At 48.0% G+C, this 24,967-nt stretch overlaps 1 protein-coding gene across 2 annotated transcripts; it reads left to right on the plus strand.

The window, feature by feature from the left end:
* Positions 1 to 2,561: 2,561 nt before the first annotated feature.
* On the plus strand, positions 2,562 to 5,685 carry LOC122380036. 2 transcript variants are annotated; one of them, XM_043362778.1, is made up of 3 exons: positions 2,562 to 2,620; positions 3,112 to 4,555; positions 5,080 to 5,685. In XM_043362778.1, the coding sequence occupies exons 1-3, from the start codon at positions 2,591 to 2,593 to the stop codon at positions 5,100 to 5,102; spliced, it is 1,497 nt and encodes a 498-aa protein (XP_043218713.1). In that variant the 5' UTR covers positions 2,562 to 2,590; the 3' UTR covers positions 5,103 to 5,685. The 2 variants fall into 2 exon arrangements, with proteins under 2 accessions (XP_043218713.1, XP_043218712.1); XM_043362777.1 differs by having other exon boundaries at positions 3,112 to 5,685.
* Positions 5,686 to 24,967: the final 19,282 nt, after the last annotated feature.

Here is a 24,967-nt window from a genome sequence, read left to right on the forward strand (position 1 = left end):
AAATTCAAAATCTATATTTTAATATTCTTTCAAAAACTTTTTGACTTTTCGAAAAAAGCGAAATATATATGATAGAACACATGCTTATGACTTACTCTAGCAAGTTTTAGCTAATAATCTTCAAAAATTGCAAAGTTATACGCATTATTGCAAAAAATTCACAATTATAATTTTTTTTTCAAATCAATTTGTCAGTACGTATTTGACATCGTATAGTTACACCGATATAAATAGCACCATCGTGTTCCTGAGCTCTTGTTCCTGAGAAATTTTCAGTACCTTCCTGGGCATCAATTTGACACCTTCACACAACATTTCAAGTCTTAGGTCACCTTAGGTCAGGAGTTATTAAGGTCAAACTGAGGTCATGTTCGAGCAAAAATGAGCAAAAAACATGCAATCTTTAAACGCTCACCAAATCTAGAGTTACCAAGCTATTTCAAAGTTCCTACTTCCTTATATGGTCATGTAGACAAAAAGTGGCACTACAAAACTGCTATCTCGGATTTTCAAAATTTTGGGCCCTCAAAAATTAAAAAAAAAATGATTTTTTTTAGAAAAACTAAAAAAAATCAAAAATTTTTACGAATTTCGAAAAACCGGAATATATGTGATAGTCCCTGCGCTCTTCTATATACATACCAAATTTTGGATCGATATATCCTTTTTTGCCCAAGTTATAGCGAAAAACTGCTTAAAATTGATGACGTCAAATTTTTGAACTCAATTTTTAGCACACAAAATTTTTAGCACTCTCGGATTTTCAAAATTTTGGGTTTTTAGCCCTCAAAAATTCAAAAAAATGATTTTTTTTTAGAAAAACTCAAAAAAAAAATTCAAAAATTTTTACGAATTTCGAAAAAACCGGAATATATGTGATAGTCCCTGCGCTCTTCTATATACATACTAAATTTTGGATCGATATATCCTTTTTTGCCCAAGTTATAGCGAAAAAACTGCTTAAAATTGATGACGTCAAATTTTTGAACTTTAGCAATTCTAGACCACGTAGCGCAAAACAAAGACCACCATTGAACTTCCCGTGACGAGCTGCATCGAATCGATACCCATTTTATGCAAAATATCAACTTTGAAATTTGACCTAATTTGACCTGACCTTGACCTGACCTTGACCTGACCTTCATCAGAACATAAGCTAAACTGACCCCAAAGGCTGCCTGACCCTGATAATCGTATTTGGCATATAAAATGGACCATAAAAATGCATCACTTACCTATTTTCATATTGTGACCCTCAGTGACCTGACCTCTGTGATCTGACCTGGTATCAGTGACCTCAAATAGCAAAATATGTGTTTAAAGAACATTTCCCCATCGATAATTTTCATTGAAATGCATTTTACTCGATTTTACAACGCATTTCTTGAAATATCTGTAAACTGTCTGGTGAAAGGTCTGGTGAAAATTCGACCTTTGACCTGCCCTGTGACGTCATTGGTTTGACCTAGGTCAATAAAATTGGTCACAAGGTAGTTCCCTGATGGGGCTATCCAACACCGTTTGCCGCTTGTCGCTAGGTTGCGTGGTTCTCGAGATCTTAGGGAGGGGGGGGGGCAAATTTCCCCCCCCCCAGCAGGGCGCGTTGCTCGGCAGACCCCAATGGGGCGCGGGTTAATGCACCATGAGGTACTGAAAGTTACACGTAGCTGGCCAGACGCGTTTGGAAGATAATAGCGAAACAAAGGGGGCAGATTCTGCTTCCGGCGCCTCATCCGTATCTTGGCAACTTCCGCGACTGCAAATTGTTAAAGGGACCCTCCCACCTTAACATTAGTTTTGAGTTGAGATAGCCAAATTGGTGGCCATGGCCTGAAAATACCGGTTTGGGCATTCACAACATCGAAAAATGCTTTAATTCGGAGATATGGAATTTCAAACTTGCAGTTTCCGGATTCTAAGGGGCTAATGCATTGGTATGCCCCCTTAGAATTTGTGACGTCAGCGGAGATCTAACGATTTTTAAATCTTTTACTAAAACGTTTGGCAGCACGCGGTGGTATATGCTGCTTTGCGCGCAACAAATGCCGCACTTTCAAATAAAGTCGCTAGGAACAGCGGAGATCCCAAAAAGTAAACAAAAGTAAAAGTCTAATATCTTGAAAACCGGTGAATATTTTTCGATGAAATTTGGTAGATATTCATTTTTGCTCTTTCTGAACCGAGCGACATCACTTTCATGCCAATTCATTTACTTTTTTGTAGGTGGGAGGGTCCCTTTAAGACAGCGACGTCATGAGCCGTTTGACTCAAGTACGGTAAACATTCCTGGAGCACACGCGTTCTTGAACTAATTATAATATCACATACCCTTCGATGGTGCAATGTGCACTGTGCAGTCCCTATTAGACGGCGTTGATGATAGCCTACACACCAATGTCTCTGCGGTGGGCAGTGGCAATCTCGTTAGAAAACCGGTGCTTCCGCTCTTATTCTTGTCACCGGTAGGAAGAGTGGTCAGACGAGTCTGGGGCAGTTGTATCGGTACCGGCTGCCTCGAGAGCCGCGCAGGTATAAAGGCGAACGGACGCGTTGCAGAGGACAGAACATTGCCAGCAGGGCAAAAGTCAAGATGAAGCTCACTGGCCTGCTTGGCGTGATCGTAAGATCTTTGGGATAGATTAGAATAACGCTTGCATATAAAACTATCCTCAACGTCGCATCTACCAAAATAGGCGATTGTTAACCTGTATAAATATATCTTACATTGATCAACATAATTATATATCAATATTAGCCGTTTTCACGACGGCCATCTGGTGCACATTTGGTGCACGTCTGGTGCAGATTAGGTGCAGATTTGGTCAAATTAGGTTCAGAGCGTCTCTTAGTAGCTATCAGGTAGGGTTGCACTAATTGGCGGATAGCCCGTCGTGAAAACGGCTATTATTATGCTGATAAATATAAACCTATCCCAGTTGTTTGTTTTCTGCCGTTTATTATTGTGATGTACGAGTTATCGTATTATATTATAGAGTTATATAGATTTATTATTATAGTATATAGAGTTGGCTTATGGCTCGGCTTTGTGATATCGTTATTGCTCTTCTGTTCGCCAGCAGCAGTGCTCTAACGCGCCGTTATTCCTTTCAGCTCGCGGGAGCAGCCATCGCCGCCCCTCCACAGCAGCCGCATGATGCTGCAAGTGCCAACGTGACCTCCGAGGCGGCCCCCACCAACGGGTCAGCCACACAGCGCGAGGGGCGTCGGCGTGACTTCTTTGGCAGCCAACTGAGCTGTGCCACGAAAGGGGACATCCAAGTGGGCACGGCTAACGTGCTGTCGGCCGTGAGCATAGAGCTGGCCCAGCAGCGCAGTCAGCTTCAGAAGGACGTCATCAGTCGCTGCGGTGGCGGCAAAGCCGACGTCTGTGACCTGCATCCGCTGCTGAAGGCACAGGGCGACGCCGCTAAGAGCATCCAGTGGCTCAAGACCGACCAGGAGAGCGTCAAGGCGGCACTGTCGGAGGTCAGGTCCGTGGTGCTCAGCGGCCAGGCCTCCATCGCCCAGGGCGTTACCGGCCTCCAGTCCAGTCAAGAGGAGCTCAAGGACGCCGTGGCCGACACCAAGACGATGCTCACGAGCGGCCAGGGGACCATCATCAACGACATCACTGGGCTAAACGCCGAGCTAGGCAGAGTCGAGAAGGCAGTCATCCGTGGGCAGGGTGATATTGCAACGGGCGTCAACCGGCTGGAAACGGGTGTCGAAGAGATCAAAACCGCCATTGGAGGTGAAGCCAATGGACTTCAGAGTGGTCTCAGCACAATCGTGTCGAGCATTAGGAAACTCTCATCCGACCTTGCCGAAACCGAGAGTGCCATCGTTGAACGGCAGTCGACAATCACCAACAGCCTGGATGATATTCAGACCAAGCAGAACAATCTCCTGGCTTCAGTGGACAACACAAAAGATATGATTGTCGAGCGCCAGATTGAAATAGCGCACAGTTTTGAGGGTGTAGACGATGGTCAACATGATATTTTGCACGCGATCAAGGACACTAAGAATATGATAACGGGCACTCAGGGCACCATCGTCGGCAGTCTCCAGAGCATCATGAGCCGTCAGCCCGAAATCATCAGCACGGTGACATCGACAGGGAACGCTCTCGATACCAAGATCGATGCTCTAGGCAACGACATCAACCAGTTGGAATCAGGACAGGCAGATCTTCTGAATGCGGTACAAGACACAAAAGACACCATTGTCAGCCGTCAAGGAAGCATAAGCAGTGATCTGAAACACCTCAAGGATGGGCAGAGTCAGCTAGAGCATACTATTCACCACGCAAAAGAAGCCATTCTGGCTGCTCATGAACATAAAGACCATGGCTCTTCTGATGGCGCGAAACCAGAAATACTGCAAGCTATCGAATCTGTAAGGCAGTCCATCACAGAAAAGCAGGACAGCATCGAGTCAAGGATTCATGATCTTGAGCGTAATCAGGAAATCATTGCTTCCCGGCTGCAGGACACAAGACGAGACATTTTCCGAGTGTTGCGTCGGATCGAGGACCGACTGGAGAACAATGACGGTGAGGCGCAATCGGGCGGGGGTTAACCGGCGCATGACTGGGGGTGCTTTACGGGCCCCCTCCCGTTTTTCGGCAATATCCTCTAACGCGTTTGACGGATCAACACGAAAGTTGCGGTACCTTCAGCGGCATTGGATCCTGGGTCCGACCTGCAGGCCTGTTGAGCATCTGCGCGCAATGATTTATCATTACCATCATCATCATGTTTATAAGTAGGGTAGAGTGGGGTAGAACGCCCCCATTAAGAGAAATTGCAAACACTCTCTGCATAATTGCATCCACCAATGAAATGTGTGTGCAATAGAATAGACAAACTATTTCTCCTTCTTTGTGCAGTAGAAATTGTGCATTATCACCGACGTAGTGAGCGACACAGACGTGTCTTCGTTGGAAAAGAGTGTCTTACCTCACGAGGTGGGTAAGACGCTCTGGAGAGGAGTTCTTACCTTATACTTACCTTATACACTTACTTGTTCTTTCCTTACTTACCATAATTATTACCTTACCTTATACTTAACTTACAGAGGAAGGCGATTATGGATCCTAAGGCCGGAACCGCGGAGTCGGAGCCACCGAAATTCCATCAACTTCGAAACCATTCAAGGTCTGCCTACACTGGGAGAAAAGTTGACTCTCTACCAGCTTTGATGTGTGTTGATGCGTCGACAACTCCTTACTTATTCACCGTGTCCACAGCAAAAACTTGTTGTAATCTTTTATTATTCTTCCCAAGGTTTTTGTGAGAATTTTGTGAGAGGCGTCCGTGCCTGTTTCCGTGTTCTTCTTATACTCCAGCTGGATGATTATGAAATATTTTTTTCAATGTGCTGATGTAACTCTGGCTAAACTCTTTCTATCCGGCCAACTCTTCACAAGTCCTTCGGGTATTCACATGACGAGTCTTGAAGGAGCTCTGACAGCATATGGTAGCCATTTTGTAACTATACATTCGTCCGCCATATTTGTTTATTCAGTTGTAGGCGAGAGAGTGCGGTGAGCTGTTGTGGGGAAGGAGGGGGTGATGAAATCCTGGGTAAGTTCGCTTTTATGTATGTTGTGTCTGCTCAAAGCGTTCCTTTATTGTATTGTATAATGTTGTATTGTAATTTACAAACCTGTAATAAATGAAAAGCATGTAATGCGATGGCGTTTCCTGCGGGTGAAGGGCGTTCTTCCACCCTGAGGAGATTTGTGGAAGGGGGAGGAGGACGCCTTTCTCTGCCATGGACATTCGCGGAGGGGGGAACGTCCCTGGTTTCGATTCGGATGTAACGTAAAGACGGGCTATTTGAAACGGATTTTACAGTTTTTGGCCCCTATCCTTCAAAACGGTTGATATTTCTTAAAGGAAGGGTGCCACCTTTTGGACACAACGCAGTTTTTACAAGATTAGCCTCACATGAACCTAAAAACCGGCTTCACTTACCTATGCTCGAGACGGTCAGCATTGAATCCGCACGTGAAGTTATCATTTGCGAGTTTTGCTGCCAGCATTCGGGCAGGCAAAAATCTTCAGCACTATTTCCTCGTCGTGTTAAGGGTATTTTATAAAACATGAAATCAGCAAAGGTATGTATAAAAGTTATACTTTTGAAGCATGTTTTGTCATTTTGAAAGGGTATATTTTTTCTTTATGGTATACACTTAAGTTTTAAAATTTTAATTGGGAAGTTTTTCTAGTAAGTTGCATGAAGGGTGAAGGGTTCCATAGATCTCTTAAGCATTGTAAAGGAAAAACCTTTACTCGACTTATTTGATGTTCTTTAACTGTTGGCAAATATGGCCAACAGTTACCTACTTGGTTACCTACAACTTAGTTCAAATCATGTTATCTTCTTCCTTTTTATTTGTTCATCTTTTTGTCTCAGTTGCGCCATCAATGCAAATGGCAGAATGATATGTTGCCATGACAACAGGATATACCAGCCGTCCTAGCTGCCACATCAAACGACCTTGAGTTGTAGTGGTGATATAAACAACGATCTTTTTTTTTTGGCCAATGTATTAAATGCAATGTTTCGGTTTTTTGTATATTGTGGACGCGCTAACCACGTCTAAAATTCAAATAAGTAAAATAGATTCATAGAACAAAAATTTCGGAAGGTGGCACCCTTCCTTTAAAGCATGTAAATTGCAAAAAAAGTAGTTCTTTCATCTCTAACCGCTTTCATATAGGCTCATTTTGGTTCAGCTAGTAACAATTAATAACTTTTTTTTTAGTTTTAGCCTGTCTCAAATAGCCCCATATTGTGGGGCTATTTGAGACAGATTTAGTTGCAAGGAAATTGAAGAAAATCGGTCAAGCTAGGGAGAATTCTTTTAATGCCGTGCGATTTGAAATTAAATTTCCATGCTTCTGGCAAAAAGTATTTCTTTCAACTACAGTTATATAACCCTCATAATGAAACTTTTCATTTTTTCGTCGGACAGCATTTCGGTCTGTTGAAAAATTGCATTACCTACTACTATAGGTATATGCTAGAGCTGTTATAATATGATGTGATTTTATAGGACTTTCTAAGTCAACGGTAGTTAACCTTCGCCGGACCTATTGGTTTTCTACATACCTACGCGCCGGCCGAGGGGGTGGGGCGGGTACGACCCCCCTCGCCGTGGAGCAGGCGCATCGCGAAAAAAAAAAACGAGCGTGTGCGTCGTTACGAGACGCAGAGATTGGTACCCGATTTTTAAGGTCCTAGGTCAACCGGTGACCTCTGAGGTCAAGTCAAGTGCCTCATGGTACGTTTCAGTTTTTGTTGAATAACTTCACAAAAAAACGGCCGCAGAACCGCGATTTTGGCAGCATCGTGTTCGCCTGGCCCAGGCGCGTCGACTGATATACTTTTTGTTTGGGTCAGGTCAACTTAGGGTGCTGACCTCAGGTCAAGGTCAGGTCAGCGCCCCCAGGTCACAAAGTTGATCGAAAGATGTCATGTTGCATATCATTTGATTTGGCAGGTCTTCCTGAGTCCATTGGCGGCTTTCCCGACTCGCTAACTCAATTTGATCGGGAGTTATTGACGAAAAACTAATATGACCTTGATGACGTCATAAATGACGTCACGCAAGGTCGACATTGCAAAAGTGACGCATCTAACCTTGCAAGGAGTGCATCAAATCACGATGCTGTGTGCTTGAGATATTTGGAGATCTTTCCCGCCGCCAGAATAGCAGTTCTTATTTTTCCCCCTTGACCCTATGGTGAGGTCACGAAGATGACCTGACCTCATATGACCTTTAGGAAAAATCCAAGATATACAAGTTGTGAGACTCGTAATGGATACTAGATCCTGCAAGTTTCATTTCCCTGTGAAAGCTCCTGTGGCAGTGAGGGCGTTGCGAAGTTGCGATGCGACATCTGAAGACCGTGCAGAGGTTCACTTATGACGTCATAGGTCAGTGACCTGACCTGACCCAAAAATGCGGTTGGTGTCAAAAGATCAGGTATGTCAAGTTTCAGCTCTCTATCGCCAGGGTGCTCGGAGCTATCGCGAAAAAAACCTATGGGGGGGGCGGCACCCGTCCCCCCTCGGCCGGCGAGGGTTATCCCGCGCCCCGTAGGGCTATCGGCGGACCCTACCACCCGTAGGTGGGGGGGGGGGCGTTTCGGCCCCCCTCCCCTAGATCTCGGATATTTGCCGGCCGATTTTAAAAATTCAAACGGCGTTCGATAGCCCCACCGGGGAACTACCTTGTGACCAAATTTCATTGACCTAGGTCAAACCGATGACGTCACAGGTCAGGTCAAAGGTCGGATTTTCACCGTTCACAGGCATTTCAAGAAATGTGTTGTGAAATCGAGTAAATTGGTAAGTTATTGAAAACCATCGATGGTACACTCGGGGGCAGATTGATGTTCCACCACTCCCGACCCATCGGGCCCCCATGGCTCAGCACTGGCTGCTGCCAGTGTTGCCTGCCCTCAGCACTGCTCAGCACTGCCTGCCAGTGCCAGTGCTGCCAGTGCTGCCACTGGCAGCAGCCAGTGCTGAGCCATGGGAGCCCGATGGGTGGGGAGTGGTGGAACATCAATCTGCCCTCGAGTGTACAGTCCTCAGCAGAAGTAATGAGCGGTTTCAGTTATGGGTATGTTCTGCTTCTGAAGCTTAGGAACGATTAGCCAGACTACAATGAAACTTTGAATGTAGCTTACATGTATCGTTAACCATGCAGCTGCAACCTTACCAATTGACGTCTTATTTTCTATCACTCCGCATGAAAAAATCGCCAGTCAAAGCCATCCGTTGAGATTGGTAAAACCACACATTACTTTTGCGGTGGGCTGTACATACATTGTTCGTCAAACACATACTTCGCTATCTGAGGTCACTGATACCAGGTCAGGTCACAGAGGTCACTGGGGGTCACCTGAGGGTCACAATTTGAAAGTGTCGTGTGATACATGTTTTATGGTTCATTTTACATGACAAATGCGATTATCCCTCGCCGGCACAGGCCATTTTGAGTCCTTCGACGGCACAAGGGGGGGGGGGGTACGACCCCCCCCTCGCGTTTGGCCCCTGATCGAGCTAGGGCTTCGCGGAAAAAACGAGCGTGTTGCCCGTCACGAGAGGAAGCCGATGATACCCAATTTGAAGGTCCTAGGTCATCGGGTGACCTTCCAGGTCAGGTCAATGACCCGAAAACCGGGAAAATCGGGACCTGTTAGAAAGTCGTAAAGTGTGGCTGCTATGTGGTTTTTCGGGGTGCTGATCACGAATATCGTGTTAGTTTTGATCAGAGATGATGTTGTAATGAGATTACATTTTTTCACCATAGTATGCATACAATTTTGAACGCAGGCTGAGTTCACTGGCGCACATTCCTCAGCAGCAGGTGTTCCTGTCCCGACCGTCCTTTCCCTCTCCCACGCTATGCGCGAAACAGCGAGGCATTTCGCCCCAAAATGGCGCAGCAAATGGAGCCGCGCAACAACGCAGCCGGGAGATTAGAGGCGACCGAGGCGTCAGTAACGACTGAAACGAGTATCCATAACCGGACTAACAGCCATTCAGGATGCTCCCGGTAGCAGAGGCGGATCGGCCAAACCTTCCCGAAGTCACGTACTAGAAAGAGGACGCCAACAAATGGCGCGGCCCACCTCCGGCTTCAGTAATTAAGGAGGCAAGTGGCATGCCAAACGGGAAAACAAGGGAAGAGTGAGCAGCAAACACATTGCAACAGCAATCAGCGGGCCAAATCAACAACGACAATTGCACGACTGAAACCACCATTCGAAGGCGAATCCGTAGATACCCGACAACCCACAATCAAATCCAACCCTTGCATAGAAAAACCATCAGGAGGAGACAGGGATCATTGCAAGACATAAAGCTATGCGGGGAAATTGTCGGCGCTGCAAACCAAAGCTCCGAAGCTAAATGAGAACGGTATACTATTCTCTGGTTCAGGATGTTTATAAACTCAACGGAAGAAAGACAACCGGCAAGGAAGAACAGATGAATGTACAGTTGACCCAATGTACAGTTGACCCGGTTGCACGACCGCCGGCAAACAGGCTGAAAAAAAGATGTTTCATGATACCGGCTCGGCAGTACACAGAAAATACGCAAAACATCGGCGGAAGAGTGGTAGTATGAACGGAACCAAATTGTCTGAGTTGATGAGCGGCTTAGTAAATTACATGCAAAATAGCGAAATCACAATCAAGAACTACTAAAAGAAGAGAAATCGCCCGTGTAGCTCAAAACAGCTAAATCAACAGAGAAGGAATTCGCAAAAAGTTGAGTCCTCACAAAAGCTCACCAAATCTGAAGAAAAGTTAACCGGAAATGAAACCAAGACGCTGCAGAAATTCACTCAACCTGCAAAAAGGGAACCGGTTAATTGCACATTGGAAGGATCCGCCGAATATAAAGAGTGGGTCAGGTCACCAGAAGATAAACGTGGAACATATCTTTTTACACAGCTGAAACAAATTCAGAAGGGCCGGCTTTTCACGGAATGGATCGAGAACTGGAGATGAAATCGTTGCGCGGCAGAAAATCACCCAACCCCAGTGCTGCAACATGTCACTTGTAAATTGCAAGGACCTGCTGTTTACCGAATGGATCAAGTTACCAGAAGATGAACGTAAAACCCAGCGAGTGGCCGCATTCCGGACTTCTCGAAATCATCCACTTCAGAAGCCGGAACGAATAGCCACGCTAACAGTTTTCCGTTTAAACCAGCAAAGATAAAACATCTGTGAGAGATGAACATCCAGGGAGCTTGACTATGCGTCAAATTGAAGATGAGGCAAATATTGGATTTCGCCATGCCGAGACACGAAAGAACAGCAATTTTCTCATCAGGGAATCTGGAGCGGTTTCTGAAGAGAAGGCCAAAACAAGCAAAGATGAGAAGTGAAGACAAATTTAAAATCAATCCGAGCTGAAGTAAAATTAACGGATTACAGCACAAGAAAAACCCGATAAAGAATGGGAAGACCACAGATACAGCAATACTGTCAGGTCATCCGCCTACAAAACCAAGCAAACGCCTCCAGAAAAGGATTTGCAATTGCAACTTTCGTGAAATGGAACAAGAAATTTGTATAACTAAGGCCAGAATCAAGCGAAGGAAATTCACAAAGAACAGAATATCTGAGCACAAGGCCCCTCGAAATCGCGAGAAACCAGCAAAATGGCGTCGGTGAAAGGCGAAAGATCGAGAGAAAGGACGGAAAGCATAAAAAGGGGAGGAGAGACGGCGCTCCCCCTCACTGTTACTCCGGACGTCCCTCCTCACACTGCTCCTCCGGACGTCACTCGCAAACAGTGCTCCTCCGGGCGGCACCGCGCGGAAGCCGAGATCCAGTCAACGCTACGCCTCGCAGCAGTATCTTCGGCGACCATCGGTTGCAAGTGAGTCTGAAGCGGACACATCAGAACGCATCTCCCTTCACCATGTAACCACGCCTCATATCCACCCCTAGCCGCCAGTTGCAATTATGATCTATACTGGTCGTTCCGTTTGTGCGGGTGCCACCCCGGGTATGGTCCAACCCTTAGTAGACATTTACCGGTCGGGGGAGGGAGTACGTTTATTTAGTCAACATCGCCCACCCGGTCTAGATCATACCGTGGCGCGATAATGGCGATGTTCGACGAACTATACGTCGATCCGAGATTGTAAATACGTTGGGTCAAATGTTTTGTTTTTTTTTTGCGGGCGAGGTGAGCCCGCCCGGCTTCTCAGGCCCGGCAGGATATGTGGGCATTGAATTGCGCTTCAGGATTATCCTTTTTTGGGGGGGCATCAATTATGCATCAGGCATCTAAAGTGTGCCTACTCCGGTTTTTCAGTTAGTGGGGAGGGGTAGATTTTAAGCCTAAGCGGTTTCATCCGATACAAGGGGTCAATGATTTTGAGTGCAGGAAAGATTTTGTAGCCACTTGGGGGCTCGCTCCGCCCCAAAACTGTGTGAATAACTTGTTAGGTTACCGGTCGATTTAGTTTTTTCCGTTCTTTTTTTTAATCATTTGCTTTTGTATTGCGAGTTTCATATCTTCTTGTTTGATTGAATATATCTTGGAAAAGTACTCATATCTGTTGGGGATATTAGGGACGGAATGGTGAACGAGCAGACCCAGCGAGAGCGTTTTGGCCGTCGATACTTGAAAAACCAAGCGAAACATCACCCTTCACACTGCTCTCACCCGTGAGCATGCCGTTTCTTCGCGGAACACAAACACTGGGAAAACGCACGCAGTAGGTATCACGCCGAGTCGTTGTTGTACTAGTGACCGTCGTTAAAGCTCTAACTCGTAATAATGAGAGTGAAATAGATATTTGCCTCGGTGTTACTTTTAAACTTGATAATGATGAGTCACAGTTACCTCGATTTAGCGTGTTTTTTTTTTTTTTGGAAGTTATCGTAAGTACATTAAAATCTATGTCTGTTCGCGTTCTCTTCCAAATGTACAAGGATAGGTAGGGTCCACTCTCGCTTAACATGGGCGGAGTCAGCCGGCACGGCCGTCGGTGATTGGCGCAGTTTTTTTTTCGGGAGGAGAGGTACCGCGTAAGGGACGGGCCCAGCTACACTAATCTCGGAGAGCGCGGGAGTGACCAGGCTGACCCCGAAGCACCTGAACTGATTCCACATCCTCGTCGTCTGGCCAATTCGCGGCCGAGTTATTATCCTGCCTTAAGACCTTGCAGCGCTCGAACGGGAGCTGTTTGATTGTCGTCCGGTCAGAACGGACCGGGTTATTATCCTGCCTTAAGACACTGCAGCGCTCGAACGGGAGCTGTTTGTTGTCGTCCGGTCAGAACGGACCGGGTTATGATCCTGCCTTAAGACACTGCAGCGCTCGAACGGGAGCTGTTTGATTGTCGTCCGGTCAGAACGGACCGGGTTATGATCCTGCCTTAAGACAATGCAGCGCTCGAACGGGAGCTGTTTGATTGTCGCCCGGTCAGAACGGACCGGGTTATTATCCTGCCTTAAGACACTGCAGCGCTCGAACGGGAGCTGTTCGATTGTCGCCCGGTCAGAACGGACCGGGTTATTATCCTGCCTTAAGACACTGCAGCGCTCGAACGGGAGCTGTTTGTTGTCGTTCGGTCAGAACGGACCGGGTTATGATCCTGCCTTAAGACAATGCAGCGCTCGAACGGGAGCTGTTTGATTGTCGCCCGGTCAGAACGGACCGGGTTATTATCCTGCCTTAAGACACTGCAGCGCTCGAACGGGAGCTGTTCGATTGTCGCCCGGTCAGAACGGACCGGGTTATTATCCTGCCTTAAGACACTGCAGCGCTCGAACGGGAGCTGTTTGATTGTCGCCCGGTCAGAACGGACCGGGATATTATCCTGCCTTAAGACAATGCAGCGCTCGAACGGGAGCTGTTTGATTGTCGTCTGGTCAGAACGGACCGGGTTATTATCCTGCCTTAGACAACGCAGCGCTCGCACGGGAGCTGTTCGATTGTCGCCTGGTCAGCACTGACCGGGTTATCATCCGTCCACATTTTCCAGCCCATAATAATCTCAGCACAAGGAATGCTTGCCGCTCCGCCTGGTCCGTACGGGTCGATGACTCAAATAGGGGGCGGGGACTCCGCCCGGTAGCCCGGCCGGTGGGGCCGAGCGGCGCAATTAACCCGGGGGAGGGACGCTTGGGCGGTCCGCCGCCCTGTCATGCGAGTGAACGCTTATGCCATCTAGGGAGTGAATCAGAAACGATAAGCCGAGCCCTCCTCGGTTACCGGCGTGACATGCGACCGTAGTGCCGTCTGCAGGACAGACACGACACTTTCAAGGGGGCCGAGCCGACCACGATTACGCTCAGACACTGACAGGTAGAGAATATGTATGTGAGATGCCTGATCGACGTTAAGACAAGCCGACGGGGTTAATAGTCAAGTAACATAACTTACAGAGTCTTCTATTCCCGGTTTCGCTCCATGATAGGCAGAAGGTATCATTTAGAGAATCATTTAGACAAGGGGATGCTGAATGTCTTGATTTCGCAGCCGGCAATAAATTCCCATCTAGGACATTAAAGATACGGACAGGTTTTGCATAGCTAATAATTGGTGATATCTTCAATTGAGCACGACCCGATCAACAACTAATTAGACCGCTCTTGGCCACAAGGATCTCAGTAATAGAACACTTGTTTAGAACTGATCACCGTCAACCCGGCTTGTGTAGATGACCGATGGCCTCAGGGTAACGTGATGATGGAAAGTCATTGAAACAGAAGCCGGTTTCGCTAACACTTAGAGTTTGCAATTACGAGAATTAGCTCGAGTCTAAGGGAAAGACTGGCCATCAACTTATATTTGGGTTTCGCGAAACCTCCGTGCATAAATTTGAGTTTCACAGTAAACAAGGATAGTTTTTCATGATTTATCACCCGGCACCCTAAGGCATTCGACAGTTCTCGGCCGTGAATCGTTTTGCGGGCTAATCTCCTGGCGAGACCTACCAGCTATGTAACATTGCTAGAGCGTCATTAATTAAGTTTTTTTTTTGGGAAATCGTCGATATGAAAACGAGACGTAAATTGGGAAAAATATGCAAACTCGATAATGTGCTATTGATTGAATAAAACCAGTTTTTCTTGTATTCAGGTTTATTGTTAAACTTTGCGTACCGGAGTTGCCGTAAAAGTGAAGTCCAGTGAAATTGAAATCAACGTAGTAGGCAAAGGTGCTTATCAATTGTTAAGTGCAAATGCTTGCGATTATCACTATTTTCCAGGCCAAAGCCTTTAGCGGAGGGACTTTATAAGCCCCGCTACGGTTCTATCTTTTGAATCAGCGTTCCCTCGATCGTTAGGATTTTGCTTCGATGAATATTGGGGATGTAATTGCAACTCATTAAAGTCAATTAGCAGCAATTTCGGCATAAGGTTGGTGATCCTTGTTTTGTGTGGCTTCGGTAATTTCGTGATTAGGCATTTCATTCGGTATCGGCATGATAATTATGGTTTCGTAGTGTGACGGAAATGGTTTCGTAGTGAACAACATAATAGATATCTATCGGGCTGGAGGCCGTTCCATTCGTAACAAAGGGCCTTTACTCGTGACGTTCACCAGGAGGGGCCGTGCACGGTAAAGCACCGCTGACGCTGATTATTCCTCCGCTGCCAATAGTGTTCTGATTTGATCCTCTACACTCTCCCTCTCTCTCTCTCTCTCTCTCTCTCTCTCTCTCTCTCTCTCTCTCTCTCTCTCTCTCTCTCTCTCTTTCTCTTTCTCTCTCGCGCTCTCTCTCTCTCTCTCTCTCTCTCTCTCTCTCTCCCCTTCGTTATCTCTCTCTCTCTCTCTCTTCCTCCTTCGTTATCTCTCGCTTCCTCTCTCTTTCTCCCTTTTCTCTCTCTTTTCTCTATCTGTGTCTCTCTCTCTCTCTCTCTCTCTCTCTCTCTCTCTCTCTCTCTCTCTCTCTCTCTCTCTTTCTCTTACCCTTACGATGAACACGCAGCTACACGTACGTACAGTCACTCAGGCGGGAACGGGAGACAAGTTTCGGAGGCTGGAGGATTCACGATTCGCCCACCGCGTAGGCATGATATTCTCGCACATATAACCAGGAACCTAAGATTAGAAACGAGACCCCTGACAGAAATGGAACGTACGACATAATAGGACGTGTTTAGCCCGGGCGGAAGAGAGGAAGGAGCATGCGACCACGCCCCTGCGCGTTAAGTTCTGCCGGTAAGGACGCATCATTGGGGAGAAGGGACCTGAAAAACGTCCAAGTCTAGTTACATGGGAGCAAACGGAAACGGGACACTAAGACACCTAGGAGCACGCAGTAAAGCGCGAACATACGCTTGTGACCGGAGGGCGGCACTGTAAGACGCGATATACGCTGGTAGTCGGGGAGACACCGTAAGGCGCGATATACGCTGGCGGTCGGGGAGACGCCGTAAGACGCGATACGCTGGTGGTCGGGGAGACACCGTAAGACGCGATACGCAGGTGATCGGGGAGACACCGTAAGTCGCGAACATAGGTCCCTCACTGGTACTTACACCTCGATAGGTTCGGGAATAACTCCAGTAGAGTTCGGGTAAAATTTAAATATAGGAAGGGCCTGCGTCAAGCTCGGACGTATCCATCACTGGCAGGGTGGATGCCATCGGCAGAGCGGCAGAGAACGTTATATGCGATACAATGGTAACCCAGTGACCGCAGTTAGTCGATGAACGGATCCACATCGCGGTGAGTCGGGTAATTTGGGGGACATTGTGCATTTGTTTATTTAGGTAGGCTGCGACGGCAGTTTAATACGAGGTGCCTCGGAAAGTTACGCCGTAAGACGCTAGTCCCGGTTCCAGGACGGTACGCGCCGTAAGTCGCGAATACGCAATAAAGCGGTGCCAGCCGTAATAAGGCGCGAAATATACGCTGTAAGTCGTCACGTCGTCATCATAGGGCAAGGACGCGGTAAGACGCGAATAACCGCAGGTGATCGGATAGAGATACCGTAAGTCGCGAGTATACGCCGGTTATCGGGGGACGATACCGTAAGACGCGAATTATACGCTGTAAGTCGTCACTTAGTCGTTATAGGGCAAGGACGCTGTAAGACGCGAGTTATACGCCGTAAGTCGTCGGGAGATGCAGTAAGACGCGAGATAATACGTAGTAAGACGTGCTTTGTGATCCCAAATGTAGACCATCGATGAGTGGAAAGGGCCCATTAGGCGGAATGTGTAGAATTAATTGATGTGTTTCGATTAACTCCGATAGGCAGAGTGGAAGTTCAAAGGTTCCAAGGGTACTCCAGAGCCGAGGTAATTTAGGACGTGGGATCGACTGCAGGGATAGGAAAAGGGGGAGGGAAGCGAGACGTCGCAGTTTGGCAATACGGACAAGTTTGAGTCAGATGAGTGAAAGTGTGTGAGACTGGATGAGTGTCTGCGGGAGCAATTGCGCTTAGGTTAATCAGTTCGACCACCTAGCACCCTTTTATTATCCTCAGGGATGGACCATGCCCGAGGGATCCAGAACAAACGCTTAACTGCCCCCCTGTGTTTTTTTGTGGCGGTGGAACCCAATGATGCAGTGCCTGTGTGTTCGCCAAAGACTGACTTGCCTCAAATGGCCTCGCTAAATGCACTCCTCACCGATGGCGGCTGACAGAGATCAGAGTCCGCACAGAGCCGACCCGCACTCAACCACACAGCAACAGAGCCCCGGACGAATGAGGAGAGAGGCCCCCCTACAGACTGGCGCGCCCAACGTGGGGCCAAGTCAAGTCGATGGCATCACATAAACCCGGCAGAAAGGCGCATGTTCACGGACCCAGAGAAGAATGATTGCAAAACAAGTGACGGTAAAAACCCAGATGAGCAGGAGGCATCGAGAGGAAGGAATCCCAAGCTGCTACAAATGCTGTAACCCAAGCTTCGCGACCCAAGGGCTAATGGAACAGCTAGTGTCTACCTGGAAATTCACGACGCCATGGGAAAGGAGGACACCAACGAATAAACCGTCAAAACCGCATGAAGAAGACTACAGACAGAAGCAGCATAAAAACAGACTATAGAAACCACTACCTAGCAACCAGCGCCGACAGATCGAGAGGGACTAGAAAGAGGAGGACGAGGATGAAGAGGAGGACGAGGATGAAGAAGAGGACAAAGAAGAAGAGGAGGACGAAGAGGAGGAGGAGGACGAGGAATACGAGAGACGACTATGCCGGAGGGGAGAGCAACAAGAAGGTACAGAATCTCGCCGGAGCGGACAAGATAGGGCGGCGGAAGGCTATCAACGCAAACAACACGGGCGCAACCAACTACTTACGACAACCAACTACCACTGCCCCGTGCAACCCGCAGAGCGATACCAGCCGGCCAGTGGATTCGCGGTGAGAGGAGCGACCAACGTCATCCTAAAATCTCCTTCAGGACACAAAATACCGGTCGAGTACGAAGACACTCTCAGCTTCACATTGGTACCATTGGCTTTGACTACATTCAACGACACGGGATGACGATCAACGCGGTGAGACAATCCGTCCAGCTGTCAGGATCCGAGAAATATCCTTGGAAAATGCAGATCAAGTGGTCGACGAATGTCTCTCCGGCTGGTGTGTGAGCACAAGCCCGCTTGAAAGGACACCCGGGACGCTACCCAAGATCGAGCGAGGAGAGAGAGAGAGGAATGCCCGCGGGCGACTGGAAGAAGTAGCAAGAGAAAGGAACAGCTCGACAGAAAGGAGGAAAGGAAGGAACAGACGGCGATCAAAGAACCCAAACTACACCCAGTCGAAACGTGAAGGCAAGCGGGCGAAGACAAGCTACACTGCCCGACTCAGACAGAAGAGCGGAGACGGACGATTGGAGACCAGCCTCCAACCGTCGTCGCGTCAGACAATGACTGCCAGGACTGGAGGAACACAAACCGCACCGGACCCAGCATGAAACAAACAAACACCGCCCAAACACCACCGAAGGGCAATCCAGACAGACACCGAGAAACAGAAACAATAGAACGGAGGAAAGACGAGGAGAACCAGACCAACGCCAACGAAGAAGCACCAACCTCGGTGACCGACCCATCCAACCACCACCCAGAGGACAAGGCCAGGGGCCAGACGAGAAAGCAGACGTTCGGCGACGCCCACGCCGGAGAAGGCAGCAGATCTTCGCGGACGCCCTCCGACGACAGGGAGCCGGAACGATGGACCAGGCAGCAGGAGAAACTGACAGCCACTGGGTAAGGGTGTTGGGCAAGGGTGTATGAAGGTAGGTGTTGCCATGTTTAGAATAGGATTGTGCACGCTCGCGCGTTGACCAACATGTAAAATGACTACCAAAGGGGGGCCCGCGGGGTGGCACTCACTCAACCAAAGTAACCGGTCTTGATCGCGGGGTCGCGATCTTAGAAAAGTCAGCCTGAAAATGTAATGAGATTACATTTTTTCACCATAGTATGCATACAATTTTGAACGCAGGCTGAGTTCACTGGCGCACATTCCTCAGCAGCAGGTGTTCCTGTCCCGACCGTCCTTTCCCTCTCCCACGCTATGCGCGAAACAGCGAGGCATTTCGCCCCAAAATGGCGCAGCAAATGGAGCCGCGCAACAACGCAGCCGGGAGATTAGAGGCGACCGAGGCGTCAGTAACGACTGAAACGAGTATCCATAACCGGACTAACAGCCATTCAGGATGCTCCCGGTAGCAGAGGCGGATCGGCCAAACCTTCCCGAAGTCACGTACTAGAAAGAGGACGCCAACAAATGGCGCGGCCCACCTCCGGCTTCAGTAATTAAGGAGGCAAGTGGCATGCCAAACGGGAAAACAAGGGAAGAGTGAGCAGCAAACACATTGCAACAGCAATCAGCGGGCCAAATCAACAACGACAATTGCACGACTGAAACCACCATTCGAAGGCGAATCCGTAGATACCCGACAACCCACAATCAAATCCAACCCTTGCATAGAAAAACCATCAGGAGGAGACAGGGATCATTGCAAGACATAAAGCTATGCGGGGAAATTGTCGGCGCTGCAAACCAAAGCTCCGAAGCTAAATGAGAACGGTATACTATTCTCTGGTTCAGGATGTTTATAAACTCAACGGAAGAAAGACAACCGGCAAGGAAGAACAGATGAATGTACAGTTGACCCAATGTACAGTTGACCCGGTTGCACGACCGCCGGCAAACAGGCTGAAAAAAAGATGTTTCATGATACCGGCTCGGCAGTACACAGAAAATACGCAAAACATCGGCGGAAGAGTGGTAGTATGAACGGAACCAAATTGTCTGAGTTGATGAGCGGCTTAGTAAATTACATGCAAAATAGCGAAATCACAATCAAGAACTACTAAAAGAAGAGAAATCGCCCGTGTAGCTCAAAACAGCTAAATCAACAGAGAAGGAATTCGCAAAAAGTTGAGTCCTCACAAAAGCTCACCAAATCTGAAGAAAAGTTAACCGGAAATGAAACCAAGACGCTGCAGAAATTCACTCAACCTGCAAAAAGGGAACCGGTTAATTGCACATTGGAAGGATCCGCCGAATATAAAGAGTGGGTCAGGTCACCAGAAGATAAACGTGGAACATATCTTTTTACACAGCTGAAACAAATTCAGAAGGGCCGGCTTTTCACGGAATGGATCGAGAACTGGAGATGAAATCGTTGCGCGGCAGAAAATCACCCAACCCCAGTGCTGCAACATGTCACTTGTAAATTGCAAGGACCTGCTGTTTACCGAATGGATCAAGTTACCAGAAGATGAACGTAAAACCCAGCGAGTGGCCGCATTCCGGACTTCTCGAAATCATCCACTTCAGAAGCCGGAACGAATAGCCACGCTAACAGTTTTCCGTTTAAACCAGCAAAGATAAAACATCTGTGAGAGATGAACATCCAGGGAGCTTGACTATGCGTCAAATTGAAGATGAGGCAAATATTGGATTTCGCCATGCCGAGACACGAAAGAACAGCAATTTTCTCATCAGGGAATCTGGAGCGGTTTCTGAAGAGAAGGCCAAAACAAGCAAAGATGAGAAGTGAAGACAAATTTAAAATCAATCCGAGCTGAAGTAAAATTAACGGATTACAGCACAAGAAAAACCCGATAAAGAATGGGAAGACCACAGATACAGCAATACTGTCAGGTCATCCGCCTACAAAACCAAGCAAACGCCTCCAGAAAAGGATTTGCAATTGCAACTTTCGTGAAATGGAACAAGAAATTTGTATAACTAAGGCCAGAATCAAGCGAAGGAAATTCACAAAGAACAGAATATCTGAGCACAAGGCCCCTCGAAATCGCGAGAAACCAGCAAAATGGCGTCGGTGAAAGGCGAAAGATCGAGAGAAAGGACGGAAAGCATAAAAAGGGGAGGAGAGACGGCGCTCCCCCTCACTGTTACTCCGGACGTCCCTCCTCACACTGCTCCTCCGGACGTCACTCGCAAACAGTGCTCCTCCGGGCGGCACCGCGCGGAAGCCGAGATCCAGTCAACGCTACGCCTCGCAGCAGTATCTTCGGCGACCATCGGTTGCAAGTGAGTCTGAAGCGGACACATCAGAACGCATCTCCCTTCACCATGTAACCACGCCTCATATCCACCCCTAGCCGCCAGTTGCAATTATGATCTATACTGGTCGTTCCGTTTGTGCGGGTGCCACCCCGGGTATGGTCCAACCCTTAGTAGACATTTACCGGTCGGGGGAGGGAGTACGTTTATTTAGTCAACATCGCCCACCCGGTCTAGATCATACCGTGGCGCGATAATGGCGATGTTCGACGAACTATACGTCGATCCGAGATTGTAAATACGTTGGGTCAAATGTTTTGTTTTTTTTTGCGGGCGAGGTGAGCCCGCCCGGCTTCTCAGGCCCGGCAGGATATGTGGGCATTGAATTGCGCTTCAGGATTATCCTTTTTTGGGGGGGCATCAATTATGCATCAGGCATCTAAAGTGTGCCTACTCCGGTTTTTCAGTTAGTGGGGAGGGGTAGATTTTAAGCCTAAGCGGTTTCATCCGATACAAGGGGTCAATGATTTTGAGTGCAGGAAAGATTTTGTAGCCACTTGGGGGCTCGCTCCGCCCCAAAACTGTGTGAATAACTTGTTAGGTTACCGGTCGATTTAGTTTTTTCCGTTCTTTTTTTTAATCATTTGCTTTTGTATTGCGAGTTTCATATCTTCTTGTTTGATTGAATATATCTTGGAAAAGTACTCATATCTGTTGGGGATATTAGGGACGGAATGGTGAACGAGCAGACCCAGCGAGAGCGTTTTGGCCGTCGATACTTGAAAAACCAAGCGAAACATCACCCTTCACACTGCTCTCACCCGTGAGCATGCCGTTTCTTCGCGGAACACAAACACTGGGAAAACGCACGCAGTAGGTATCACGCCGAGTCGTTGTTGTACTAGTGACCGTCGTTAAAGCTCTAACTCGTAATAATGAGAGTGAAATAGATATTTGCCTCGGTGTTACTTTTAAACTTGATAATGATGAGTCACAGTTACCTCGATTTAGCGTGTTTTTTTTTTTTTTTGGAAGTTATCGTAAGTACATTAAAATCTATGTCTGTTCGCGTTCTCTTCCAAATGTACAAGGATAGGTAGGGTCCACTCTCGCTTAACATGGGCGGAGTCAGCCGGCACGGCCGTCGGTGATTGGCGCAGTTTTTTTTTCGGGAGGAGAGGTACCGCGTAAGGGACGGGCCCAGCTACACTAATCTCGGAGAGCGCGGGAGTGACCAGGCTGACCCCGAAGCACCTGAACTGATTCCACATCCTCGTCGTCTGGCCAATTCGCGGCCGAGTTATTATCCTGCCTTAAGACCTTGCAGCGCTCGAACGGGAGCTGTTTGATTGTCGTCCGGTCAGAACGGACCGGGTTATTATCCTGCCTTAAGACACTGCAGCGCTCGAACGGGAGCTGTTTGTTGTCGTCCGGTCAGAACGGACCGGGTTATGATCCTGCCTTAAGACACTGCAGCGCTCGAACGGGAGCTGTTTGATTGTCGTCCGGTCAGAACGGACCGGGTTATGATCCTGCCTTAAGACAATGCAGCGCTCGAACGGGAGCTGTTTGATTGTCGCCCGGTCAGAACGGACCGGGTTATTATCCTGCCTTAAGACACTGCAGCGCTCGAACGGGAGCTGTTCGATTGTCGCCCGGTCAGAACGGACCGGGTTATTATCCTGCCTTAAGACACTGCAGCGCTCGAACGGGAGCTGTTTGTTGTCGTTCGGTCAGAACGGACCGGGTTATGATCCTGCCTTAAGACAATGCAGCGCTCGAACGGGAGCTGTTTGATTGTCGCCCGGTCAGAACGGACCGGGTTATTATCCTGCCTTAAGACACTGCAGCGCTCGAACGGGAGCTGTTCGATTGTCGCCCGGTCAGAACGGACCGGGTTATTATCCTGCCTTAAGACACTGCAGCGCTCGAACGGGAGCTGTTTGATTGTCGCCCGGTCAGAACGGACCGGGATATTATCCTGCCTTAAGACAATGCAGCGCTCGAACGGGAGCTGTTTGATTGTCGTCTGGTCAGAACGGACCGGGTTATTATCCTGCCTTAGACAACGCAGCGCTCGCACGGGAGCTGTTCGATTGTCGCCTGGTCAGCACTGACCGGGTTATCATCCGTCCACATTTTCCAGCCCATAATAATCTCAGCACAAGGAATGCTTGCCGCTCCGCCTGGTCCGTACGGGTCGATGACTCAAATAGGGGGCGGGGACTCCGCCCGGTAGCCCGGCCGGTGGGGCCGAGCGGCGCAATTAACCCGGGGGAGGGACGCTTGGGCGGTCCGCCGCCCTGTCATGCGAGTGAACGCTTATGCCATCTAGGGAGTGAATCAGAAACGATAAGCCGAGCCCTCCTCGGTTACCGGCGTGACATGCGACCGTAGTGCCGTCTGCAGGACAGACACGACACTTTCAAGGGGGCCGAGCCGACCACGATTACGCTCAGACACTGACAGGTAGAGAATATGTATGTGAGATGCCTGATCGACGTTAAGACAAGCCGACGGGGTTAATAGTCAAGTAACATAACTTACAGAGTCTTCTATTCCCGGTTTCGCTCCATGATAGGCAGAAGGTATCATTTAGAGAATCATTTAGACAAGGGGATGCTGAATGTCTTGATTTCGCAGCCGGCAATAAATTCCCATCTAGGACATTAAAGATACGGACAGGTTTTGCATAGCTAATAATTGGTGATATCTTCAATTGAGCACGACCCGATCAACAACTAATTAGACCGCTCTTGGCCACAAGGATCTCAGTAATAGAACACTTGTTTAGAACTGATCACCGTCAACCCGGCTTGTGTAGATGACCGATGGCCTCAGGGTAACGTGATGATGGAAAGTCATTGAAACAGAAGCCGGTTTCGCTAACACTTAGAGTTTGCAATTACGAGAATTAGCTCGAGTCTAAGGGAAAGACTGGCCATCAACTTATATTTGGGTTTCGCGAAACCTCCGTGCATAAATTTGAGTTTCACAGTAAACAAGGATAGTTTTTCATGATTTATCACCCGGCACCCTAAGGCATTCGACAGTTCTCGGCCGTGAATCGTTTTGCGGGCTAATCTCCTGGCGAGACCTACCAGCTATGTAACATTGCTAGAGCGTCATTAATTAAGTTTTTTTTTTGGGAAATCGTCGATATGAAAACGAGACGTAAATTGGGAAAAATATGCAAACTCGATAATGTGCTATTGATTGAATAAAACCAGTTTTTCTTGTATTCAGGTTTATTGTTAAACTTTGCGTACCGGAGTTGCCGTAAAAGTGAAGTCCAGTGAAATTGAAATCAACGTAGTAGGCAAAGGTGCTTATCAATTGTTAAGTGCAAATGCTTGCGATTATCACTATTTTCCAGGCCAAAGCCTTTAGCGGAGGGACTTTATAAGCCCCGCTACGGTTCTATCTTTTGAATCAGCGTTCCCTCGATCGTTAGGATTTTGCTTCGATGAATATTGGGGATGTAATTGCAACTCATTAAAGTCAATTAGCAGCAATTTCGGCATAAGGTTGGTGATCCTTGTTTTGTGTGGCTTCGGTAATTTCGTGATTAGGCATTTCATTCGGTATCGGCATGATAATTATGGTTTCGTAGTGTGACGGAAATGGTTTCGTAGTGAACAACATAATAGATATCTATCGGGCTGGAGGCCGTTCCATTCGTAACAAAGGGCCTTTACTCGTGACGTTCACCAGGAGGGGCCGTGCACGGTAAAGCACCGCTGACGCTGATTATTCCTCCGCTGCCAATAGTGTTCTGATTTGATCCTCTACACTCTCCCTCTCTCTCTCTCTCTCTCTCTCTCTCTCTCTCTCTCTCTCTCTCTCTCTCTCTCTCTCTCTCTTTCTCTTTCTCTCTCGCGCTCTCTCTCTCTCTCTCTCTCTCTCTCCCCTTCGTTATCTCTCTCTCTCTCTCTTCCTCCTTCGTTATCTCTC

This window comes from Amphibalanus amphitrite, unplaced genomic scaffold, assembly GCF_019059575.1.
Source record: "Amphibalanus amphitrite isolate SeventyFive unplaced genomic scaffold, NRLGWU_Aamphi_draft 000090F_arrow, whole genome shotgun sequence".
Classification (NCBI taxonomy): domain Eukaryota; kingdom Metazoa; phylum Arthropoda; class Thecostraca; order Balanomorpha; family Balanidae; genus Amphibalanus; species Amphibalanus amphitrite.